Source organism: Lutra lutra, chromosome 16 (assembly GCF_902655055.1).
Source record: "Lutra lutra chromosome 16, mLutLut1.2, whole genome shotgun sequence".
Lineage (NCBI taxonomy): Eukaryota > Metazoa > Chordata > Mammalia > Carnivora > Mustelidae > Lutra > Lutra lutra.
The window spans coordinates 6,151,060-6,161,793 of NC_062293.1; the positions used below are offsets into that span (position 1 = coordinate 6,151,060).

At 59.6% G+C, this 10,734-nt stretch overlaps 1 protein-coding gene across 2 annotated transcripts; it reads left to right on the plus strand.

The window, feature by feature from the left end:
• Nucleotides 1–700: 700 nt before the first annotated feature.
• Nucleotides 701–10,645, plus strand: FDXR (ferredoxin reductase). 2 transcript variants are annotated; one of them, XM_047708582.1, is made up of 13 exons: nt 701–887; nt 1,460–1,578; nt 1,657–1,728; nt 6,330–6,425; nt 6,633–6,755; nt 6,905–7,018; nt 7,371–7,472; nt 8,246–8,353; nt 8,595–8,679; nt 8,816–9,015; nt 9,102–9,273; nt 9,907–10,077; nt 10,212–10,645. In XM_047708582.1, the coding sequence occupies exons 1-13, from the start codon at nt 809–811 to the stop codon at nt 10,340–10,342; spliced, it is 1,572 nt and encodes a 523-aa protein (XP_047564538.1). In that variant the 5' UTR covers nt 701–808; the 3' UTR covers nt 10,343–10,645. The 2 variants fall into 2 exon arrangements, with proteins under 2 accessions (XP_047564538.1, XP_047564537.1); XM_047708581.1 differs by lacking the exon at nt 1,460–1,578 and having other exon boundaries at nt 702–887; nt 1,631–1,728.
• The last annotated feature ends 89 nt before the right edge of the window (nt 10,646–10,734 follow it).

Consider the following 10,734-nt stretch of genomic DNA (forward strand, 5'->3'; position numbering starts at 1 on the left):
CACCCTTAATACCAGTCTAGTTGGGACAGGAGCGGCGGATCAGCTCGGTCCTTAGCACCGAGGGCAAGCCACTCCTCCTCCCGTTTCTTCACCTACGTGAAGCGGAGTGAGGCGGAACTTGAACTCGAAGGCTTAAAATGCTGCCTGGAAAAAAGAAAAAGAAAAGAAAAGAAAAGAAAAGCTGCCTGGCCCGAACTGGACAGCATGTGGCCGGGGTCACACCCGCACTCGGGCCACGTGCTGCCAAGGCCCCAAAGGAGCCCTTTTTTCCCCGACTTCCGGGCTCTGTGGTTTTTATGCTAAGGGCAGAGAGGCGCCTTTGGAACTCGACTCGTGACTGGCTGGGAAGAAACCAGGCCCAGGCGGGGTGGTTACGCTATCAAAAGAGACCGGGCTTGCGTCATCAGAGAGCGACGAGCGCCTTCGAGGGGGAGAGGCTAAGTAAAGTAAGCTCCTTCTTTATTGGCTTTCTCCATCAGACGGCATTGAAACAGCGATGGAGATTCGCTCTCGTTCAACGCTAGCCTTCCAGATGATTGGATTGGGGAGAAATTTAAGTCCCTAAACCTTGGACGTCCTGGGGGCGGGCCCTAAGCGATAGTGGGTGGATCCGCAGGCGGGCTTTTCCTTTGGGGGCGGGATTCTTTCGGGGATGGGGGCGTGGCCTCCACGCTGTGCGTTCCCAGAGCGTGGGAGGGCGGAACTTGGGGGCGGGGGCGGGGCTGGAGGCGCGCGGGACACCGATGCCCCAGCACTGAGCACGGGGCGTCTCCGGGATCCTGTGCTCTGGCTGGTTCTCTTCCCAGCCATGGCTCCGCGTTGCTGGCGCTGGTGGCACTGGTCGGCGTGGCGTCGGACCCGGCCGCCTCCCGCCGGGAGCACTCCGAGTAGGAGCAGGAACCTACCTGTAGGGCTAAATGGCAGCGCGGGGAGGCCGGCGAGGGTCAAGTGTGGGGGTCGGAGAGGAGCTGGGGCAGGGCTGGAGAAGGGCGAGAGGGGGCCAGGGGCGAAACCGGAGGGGCCACTCCTACGGACGAAATTGGCGTGGTGTACGGGGGCGGGGGGGCCTGTGCGGTCAGATGTGTGTCAACAAAAAGGTAAGAAGGAGAGACCGTGAGGTGCACAGGTGTGAGACCCGGTGAATGGGGGTTATATGGAGGTCTGGGAGCCGAGAGCGAAGTCTGAGGTAGAACAGGGGTCTATAGGAAAGACAGGGGTCCACATGGGCAATGCAGCTTTCTGTGGGGAGAGAGAATGGGTGGAAGAGGTACAATCGGGCATTGTGGGAGATCCATAATTGGGATCGTTTAGAGGCTGTTGGAAGGACGGGGTATTCTAGCTGGGTGGGAACCCTGGAAGAAAAGTGAAGGACTGTGCAGGGCAGCTTGAGGGGTGATGGGGGTTGTTGAGTGGGTATAGGAAATTCATGGGTGAAATCCCGGGCTCTGGATGAAGACAGTCTTTGGGGGTTCAGATGAAGTAAGGGATCTTGCAAACGCCAAAGCTTTGGGGAAAAAGAGGAGGAGGGTGCAAATGGGGGTGAAGCTTGGGAAGCTCCAGCTTCTGCCTGAGGCTGGTGTTGGTTTGGGAAGTGCTGATCTCGCCTCCATCCCTTCCCTCTCCCCACCAGGCTTTCGGCTGCAGTTCTCTACGCAGGAGCAGGGCCCCCAGATCTGTGTGGTGGGCAGTGGCCCAGCTGGCTTCTATACCACCCAACACCTGCTGAAGGTAAGCCACATTTTCCTGGTTCTCTTTCCCAGGATTCACCAGCTGCTCCAATCCTGAGGGCAAGCCCCACCCGCTTTGAGTTTTAAAAGGACTCCTGGATCCCTGATGGGAAAGGGGCTCCCAGCACATCTAGACTGGACATTCCCTCTATGCTTCTTCACCTGTATCCGGGGCTCCCCACTCTGGGTCCTCAGCTATGGAACAAGTGGTCAGTGGGAGATGGCCTGCTCTGCCACCTTGGCCAAGCCCTTCATGGAGTTTATGCAGACCTGCAGATGACTTTGTCCTGCCCCTCATCTTCCCTTCTTCTCTCTTTCTCCTCTGTCCTCAACATCCTGCGTCTTGAGGCTGTCCTCTCTTCTCACGGTTTCCTGTCCCTGTAGCCACCTTGTTGTGCCATAGCCCTCCCCACGCTATGTCGTTCTTTTAGCCTGCTCTCCACCCACCATTCCTCCCACCCCAAGGCCAGAGCCTCAAGGCTTACAGTGTTGACCTTGCTGGGCAGGGCCCCAAGGCTGCCAGTTACCCTTGAGACTTGGGCAGATCTGGGTGGGAGGGAGGAGGGAGGGGGAACCATGGGTGGGTGGGAGGGGAAGAGGGAGACCTAGGCTGACTAAGACTTGACACAGTGCGCTTGCTTTAGGGGGACTTGGAGTGTCTGTGGAGAGATAGGAGGAAGAATGAATATATTAATTGTACACACATATATGCAGAAACTGAAAAGGGGGAGTAACCAATCGTCCTAATTTGCCTAGGACATGGAGCCAGTGTTAAAGCTGGGAGGGTCTTGGGGAGCCCAGCATGAGTTGGACACTCTGCTGAAAAGTGACTTAAACACGGCTTCCCAGCAACACAGGCGATAGAGCTCATTCCTGAGATGTGACCTGCATGAGCTGGGTTAGGCACAGTGGGTCAAGAAAGGGTTTCCTGGAGCAGGTGCATTTGAGCTTCATTGAAGGAGGCTGTGGACTCTGGAGAGGACCTGCCACATGTAGGAGGTCATACGTGGACAAAAAGATTTGTGGTAGAACAGCCCTGGGCCCTGGGATGGAGACAGGGATCCCATGGGGTCTGGGGAGATCCTGGAGGGCTTTGTATAAGGTACACTTGCTAGCTGAGCCTGAAATTTGGGGAGTGGGGAGAGTGGGCCTCCCACGCAGGCTTCTCAGTGCCCCCGGTAGGAGGGATGGCCTTGGCCTGCACTCGCTGGCACACACGTGCACGCACTTTCCTTGCATGCACTGGGGGTTGGATACAGGAGCCCGTCACGAGCTGTCCTTGCCCACCGGGAATTCCAAGCTACTGGCTGTGTTCCCAAGATAGAAATGTGCACAACACACATGGGACAGTGGCATTTAGCTGAGCCGGGCATTGTATGGCATCTCATCTCCCATGCCAACCTTTGAAGCAGGTGTCATGACTCTGACTTTGCAGGTAAGAACACTGAGGCTGAGTGACATTGCCCAGGGTCCCCATCTGGACAGGGAAGACACTAAGATCTGAGTGCAGGCAGTTTGATGGCAGAGCTGCTCTTTCCTTCTTTCTTTTTTAAATTAAAAAATTTTATTTTGGGGCACCTGGCTGGCTCAGAAGACCGTGTGACTCTTGATCTTGGGGTCATGAGGTCAAGCCCCACATTGGATATGGAGAGACTTAAATAAGTAATACCTTTAAAATGTATTTTCATTGATCTATGGTTGATATACAATGTTACATCAGTTTCAGGTGTTCAATGTAGCGATTCTCCAGGATTCTATATGTGAGGCACTTAGGGTCCCCACTAGTGTGACCCCATCTGGCACCACTTTTACCATACCATCGACTATATTCCCTATGCTGTCCCTTTCATCCCTGTGACTTACGTGTTCCATAACTGAAAGCCTGTACCTCCTCCAACCCCCTCTCCCATTTTGCCCAACCCCCCATCCCCTCCTTGCTGGCACCCACCACTCTGTTCTCTGTATTTATGCATCAGAGCTGCTCTTGAGTACCAGGTGTGGCTCTCCATTCAGCAGTGAGCTATTGGACACTGACATGTTCCAGGCATAGGCTCAACCCTAGGAACATGGGTGTGAGCAGGACAGACATAGCCCCTATGCCCGAGGACATAATGACAGCCTCATGGGGGGTGGGCTTATGGTGTGGAGGGGAAGAGGGTTTATCCAGGTTCTGAGGCTCTGATAGTGCAAGGTGTAGGGCGTGGTGTACAGGGAGCTGAGCCCAGCTCAGCCTGGAGGAAGAGATGTCCACATTGCTTTCTGAAGGACAGAAGCCGCCAGGTGGACGAGGGGTGGGTGACAGGCAAGAGAGTCCCAGACACAGAGAGCTGCATGGACAAAGGCACAGAGGGAGGAGAGGGCTCCTTTCAGGACACGTGACGTGGGGAAGAAAGGCTTGTGGGTAAGGGTGGAGGGCTGATGGAGGAGGCAGGTGGCTCCAGATCCAGGGTTCCTTGGAAGCCATTAACCAGGCTTAGAGGCAGGCAGCGTCTCGTGGTGCTGTACACTCCCCTCCTTCCAGCAGAGTCCTCTCGGGAGAGTTACCAACATGCTCAGACCTAATCAAACCGTTGACTCCAAGGCTGGGACCTGGGAATTAACAGTTTTAAATGAATACTCAGGGGGTCCTGAAGCCCACTGCTCTGGGTATAGTTGGCTTCACTGAAAGGTTTTAGGCAGGCACTCCATTTTAGACACGGAGCTCTCTCTGCTTATAGGGCAGACGGTGGGGTGGGGAGGCAGGGCCGGTGGCTAGGAGAGCAACGGAGAGCTGCTGAGGGGGGTGATACGGAGGGGAAGATAGGTGATTGACTGGGCAGAGTTGAGGGGAGTTGGGGATGAACCCCAGGTTCTGGCTCCGGCCCAGATGGATGGCTTGGGAAGGGAACCCAGGAGCAGGAGGAAAGAGTTTTGGGGCAGGGGGAGTTGACTTGCGTCTGGGTGGGTTTGAGGAATCTGCGGTGTCGTCCATGGCTGACAGGTTTGGAGGGGGCAGCCGGGCAGGGGACAGTGAAACATCGGCATGTCTGCAGGCATCCGAGGTCATAGGAGGGAGTAGACGGAGCTTCCCCAGGGAATGTGTGTTGGGGGTGGGAGGGGTCCCACATTGAAAGAAGCTCAGAGAGTGTTTTCATTAGAAGGGGGCAGAAGCAAAGAAGCCTGGGGAAGAACAGCCAGAGAAGGAGGGAGCTGAGTTAGGAAAGAGCGGGTTCCCTGAAGACAAGGTCAGCCGGGAGAGAGTCCAGTAAACACGCCAGCAGGCCTAGCATTGCGGACGTGGCCTTGGACAGGGCAGCGTGACCCGGAGCCATAGCAGGAAACGATGGAAGATCAAGGAGAAAAGCTGGGCTGTGTGTGGCAGGGGCTGCCAGGCCGAGCAGTTTGAACTTTCTCCCTTGGCGGGAACGTTCACGGGCAAGGCAGTGACGTCCAACAGTAGTAGAAAAGGGCAGCTTTCGGATTGAGCACGCACCGTGGGTCGGGTGCTGGGCTAAGTGCTTCAGGCCTTGCTCTTTAACGACAAGTTCAGAAACATTCCCTGGGTTGGTCCCTGATGTGTGGGTGCAGCGCCAGTGGCGGTGAAGGAGGGGTTCGGGCGCTACCTGGGGCTGGAAGGGGTGGGGAGCGGAGGAGGCCCAGAAGGGCGGATGGGTGATGGGGGGCCTGGACTTAGGTGCAGGCAGCGGAGTGGAGCACAAGGGGGATTTAAACGAAGGTGAGCGCGAGCCTTTGTAGGGGTGATGGTAGGGGCGACTGGGGGGCCGGAGCGCATTTAGCCTGAGTCCCACAGAGCTGGGGTATCACCGCAAGAGCCCAGGATGGGGTGAAGGCAGGGCAGTGTCCTATCCACAGAAACCCCAAATCTTGACTCCAAATCTGCGTCTCTCACCGTCCTGACCTTCTGGATGCTTCCCTACGACCCAGAGCGGGGGCTCTTATCTGTCCCAGTGTGCAGAGCAAGAGTCTGAGACCCAGGCAGGTCTTGGGACAGGCCAGGGCCATGTGGCTGGTTGGTGGCAGAGCCAGACCCGACCTCTCTGCCCAACCTCAACCTCTTGCCTCCCCTGTGACCCCTCTAGGTGCTCCAGAGGGTGGGCGAGGTGGGACCACTGTGTAAGTGAGCTCGTTTTTCCTAAGATGGAGAGTGATCCATTTCCATATCCCTCAGACCCCCCAGGAGCCCTGGCTGTGCGCCCCACCCGACGTGAAATGGGCAGTTGTCAGCTCATTAGACTGGCTGGGCATTTCTAGAACTATCTATCAGAGGATTCTAGGGTAGGGCTGTGTGTCAGGCCTGACCCAAGCAGATGAAGACGTTCCCCTCAAACGACTCCAGGGGCAGGCGAGCTGCCTCCTCCCCAGTGAGCCAGAGTCCTTGCCATCTCGATGGGCCGGCAGTCCCAAGGTCAGGCCTCAGCTACCCGGGCTTCTCTGCCGCCCCACTCCTCAGACGTGCTCTCCAGGCGGATGGGGAGTCGGGGGCCTCTCTTTCTCCTTGTGTCCTCAGCGCTCCGAGCCAGGTTCTCCTGCCCTGTTGGGGAAGGGGGGACCCGTAGGGCCCGGCTTCTCCCTCAGCCCCACCAGCTGCCGCCCTCTCCCCAGCACCACCCCCGGGCCCACGTGGACATTTACGAGAAGCAGCTGGTGCCCTTCGGTCTGGTGCGCTTTGGCGTGGCGCCCGACCACCCCGAGGTGAAGGTGGGTCTCTCTGGGCCAGAGGAGAGGTTTGGGGACTTCGGTCAAGGTAAGGAGGGAAGGGAGCCTCCTGGCTGCATGGAGTGACCGCAGGTCCTCTGTGCGGATGTCGTGCAGGTTCCCTTCCTAGGGACTCTGGGAGGTGGGTGTGGCACAGGCGAGATCCCCGGAGTGCCCCACCCCTAACCCCTTCCCTTCGGGGCCCGGCAGAATGTCATCAACACTTTCACCCAGACGGCTCGCTCGGACCGCTGTGCCTTCCGTGGCAACGTGGTGGTCGGCAGGGACGTGGCCGTGTCGGAGCTGCAGGCGGCCTACCATGCTGTGGTGCTGGTGAGTGCCAACGGCAGGTGGAAGGTGGTGGGGGAGAGGCCCAAACCACAGCTGGGGCCCAGGATGGCAGCTCTGGAGGAGCTGGAAGGGGGCCTGCCGGGGTCTGCCAGGCCCTTAGCTGGTGCCAAGCCCTTGGGGTCTTTCTTCAGAGCTATGGGGCAGAGGACCATCAGGCCCTGGAAATTCCTGGGGAGGAGCTGCCTGGAGTATTCTCGGCCCGGGCCTTTGTGGGCTGGTACAATGGGCTTCCTGAGAACCGGGAGGTGAGTTCCGGGAGCACTCCCGCTACTTCTTCCTCCCCACTCCTCAGCCAGGGCCAGGGTCAGCTCTTGAGTGCCACAGCTGGGGGACAAGGGAGCCACTGTCCCACACTGGGAGGCTTCTAAGGAGATGAGGTGTGAGACACCTGGCGGCCTGAGGGGAGGGTCAACCAGGGAAGGCTTCTGGGAGAAGGTGGGGCTGGGTAGGACAGCAGGGGCATCAGCTGCGGCTCAGGTGGGGTGGGCTTTCTGGGTGTGGGGAAGCCTGGGGCTCAGCTGGTGACTGGGCAGGATCCGAGATCAGCCTGACTGGGGCCAAGGCTAGGGGAGCCCTACCCAGCCGTCTCCCTACCAGCTGGCGCCAGACCTGAGCTGTGACACAGCCGTGATCCTGGGGCAAGGGAACGTGGCTCTGGATGTGGCCCGGATCCTGCTGACCTCCCCTGGGCACCTGGAGGTAAGTGGGCAGGTCAGAGGCTGGGGGGTGGAGCTGGGGTCACATCGGGGAGAGGGTGCCGCTGCCTGCAGGGTCCACGCCTCACCCTCCAAGCTGAGCTCAGTGCCTCCGTTTCCCTCTGGTGCCAGGCAGAGGCCTCCTGAAGGGCTGCCCTTGAGCTTGCTTCATACCATTTCCACTTTGCTTTCTGCACTCCAGCTACATGGATGGGCCTTTAAAAACAACAATTTACTGTGTACACATCACTCCTTCTGCCTGTTAACCTGTGTTCATCTTTCAGTTCTTGGCTCAGTTGTTGCTCCCTCCAGGAAGCCCTCCAGTACCACCTGAAGAGGTCCATTTCCCTGTAATACCTTCTTCTCATAGACTTGTTTACTTCTCTTCCAAAGCGTGGTGTCACCACTACAATTTTATACTTGTTAATGAATGGTTGACAAGTATCACCGTCTCCACCAGATCAGAAGCTCTGTGAAGGCGGCACCGTGTCTCTTCCGCTTACCGTTGACACCCCACCCCACCCCCACGCCCCTTGCCTAGGGCCTGGCTCTTGCTAAGCAGTGAAGAAACACCTGTTGAATGAGGGCCCTGAGCCTGGTTTGCTCCTAGCTGGAGCCCTTTGCAGAACTGGAGGCAGTGCTCCATCTGGCCGCCAGGAGGCGCCGTGGTGCCGTTCCAGGCCGCAGACCTCCCCGCTGAGGGTAGGAACACTGCAGAATGCAAAGGCCCCTTGCCTTGTCAGCGTCTGATGACTTCACGGCCTCCTTTTGTGCCAGAAAACGGACATCACAGAGGCTGCCCTGGGGGTACTGAGGCAGAGTCGGGTGAAGACGGTGTGGATAGTGGGCCGCCGTGGACCCCTGCAAGTGGCCTTCACCATTAAGGTGCTGGGGCCAGAGGGGGGTCCGGGTCCCAAATAGATGGTTTGCCCTGGGGAGGTGTGGCAGGACCCCCGGGAACGGCTGCTGGCTGGGGCAGAAGAGGGGGGAGCCAGGCAGGGCCCCAGGGCCTGGTGCCTTCTGTGGTAGGTGGTGGTGGTGTCTCCCATCCGGGCTGGGCTCTGGGGTGGGCTCAGGAGGGGACCGTGCTCTGGCCCTGAACTCCTCCCCACCTCCCACCCCCAAGGAGCTTCGGGAGATGATTCAGTTACCGGGAACCCGGCCCATGTTGGATCCTGCGGATTTCTTGGGCCTTCAGGACAGAATCAAGGGTGAGGGGCCCTGACCTGGCCCCCTAGGTCACTGGGGAGGGGATGGTCTAGGTCAGGGAGGGCATGGGGGAGCGCTTTGGGGGAGAGGGCTGTAATCCAGGGACAGGCCTGCCTGAGCCGTTCTCACTGCTGACAGAGCTCCCCCGCCAGAGGAAGCGGCTGACAGAACTTCTGCTTCGCGCAGCCACAGAGAAGCCAGGGGCGGAGGAGGCTGCCCGCCAGGCATCGGCCGCCCGCACCTGGGGCCTCCGCTTCTTCCGAAGCCCCCAGCAGGTGCTGCCCTCACCAGACGGACGACGGGTAGCTGGCATCCGCCTGGCGGTCACCAGACTGGAGGTGAGTCTCGCGTTCCCCAGTGACACCCCCTTCTCAAGTCTCCCCACCCCAGCCTGGTGTGGCCTACCCTACACTCTCCTCAACAGGGTGTTGGTGAGGCTGCCCGCGCAGCGCCCACGGGAGACACGGAGGACCTCCCTTGTGGGCTGGTACTGAGCAGTGTTGGGTACAAGAGCCGGCCCATCGACCCCAACGTGCCCTTTGACCCCAAACTTGGGGTCATCCCCAATATGGAAGGCCGGGTTCTAGGTGTGCCAGGTGAGAGGGTGCAGGGAGGCTGGGCAGCAAACTGTCATGGGGGATGGAGGGGCTGGCATCTCCCGTTTGTTCATTCGGCCAGTGACACACACTAGGAAACTGCTTGGAGCCAGGCCCTGTGCCCGCACCCCGTCCTGGGGCCCAGCCACCCTCCCCGTGGCTGGAGCTGGGAGGGACGGTCCCCAGACTGGCCAACAGGCCCGCGTGTGCCGGCTCTTCTCGTCGTGCAGTTGACGGGCCTGCTCTGAGTGTGCGGGGCTGGGGTTGGAGATCACACGGCAGCCCCCGTCCTCAGGGACGCTCCAGTCTGATTAGACACCCACATGCCTGCCTACTCGTTCATCCTGTTCGCGGTTAGAAGGGCCTGCTGACACAGCAGGCGGGGTAGGACCCATCTCCCACCCTCGGGGAGCCCCTAGGCGACAGCAAGACTGAAGGGGAAGGGGTGTTGTGGTAGAAACAGGTTGAGAGGAGTCTGGGACGCTGGGCCGGGAGCCACAGTGGGCCCAGGTGACTCAGGGCTGCAGGGAGGACTTGGGGTGTGCGGATGTGTGTGCATGTGCGCATATGCACGTGTGTGTGAACTGGGGGACTCGGGCTGGCCTTTCCTGACCCTGCGCTGTCCCTTGCCAGGACTCTACTGCAGCGGCTGGGTGAAGCGGGGGCCCACGGGCGTCATTGCCACTACCATGACTGACAGCTTCCTCACCGGCCAGATGCTGCTGCAGGACCTGAAGGCCGGGCTGCTGCCATCTGGCCCCCGGCCTGGCTACGCGGCCATCGAGGCCCTGCTCAGCGGCCGAGGTCTGGGCCCTGTGTGAGCTCTTGGGAGGCGTGGTGGGCAGACCTAGGCCCTTGCACTGTTGGGAGGGGGTGCTCTGGGCTGGGGGTGGAAGAGGAGGAGGGGGAGGCAGTGACTCATCTTTCCTGTGCCACAGGGGTCCAGCCTGTCTCTTTCTCGGACTGGGAGAAGCTGGATGCCGAGGAGGTGTCCCGGGGCAAGGGTGCTGGGAAGCCCAGGGAGAAGCTGCTGGATCCTCAGGAGATGCTGCGGCTGCTGGGGCGCTGAGCCTATATCCCAGCCTGGCTGGCGGGGAGAGAAGGCACGCTGTGCCCGGGCGAGGGCCTGGGTCAGTCAGCGGGACTCTGTGCCATGGCTGTGTCGCCTGCCCACGCTGGCACCTGGTCTTGGCTGCCTCTTTTCCAGGGGCCTCTGAGCACTTGCTCCTGGTGGAAGGTTGCCCTTGACAGAGATAACCTTAGGGATGGGTGGAGGTGTGGGCTGACTCTCCTCCCTCCCACCTCTCTCATCTCAGACTGCAGAGGGTCTCCAGGTCAGGAACAGGCTGGAAATAAAACAGCTATAATGGAAGGCCCAGTGTGGCTTCTTTTGGGGCTCGGGGTCACCTTCCAGCCACAGCTCCCCTCCTGTCACCAGGTGGCGCTGCAGAGCCAGCTCCC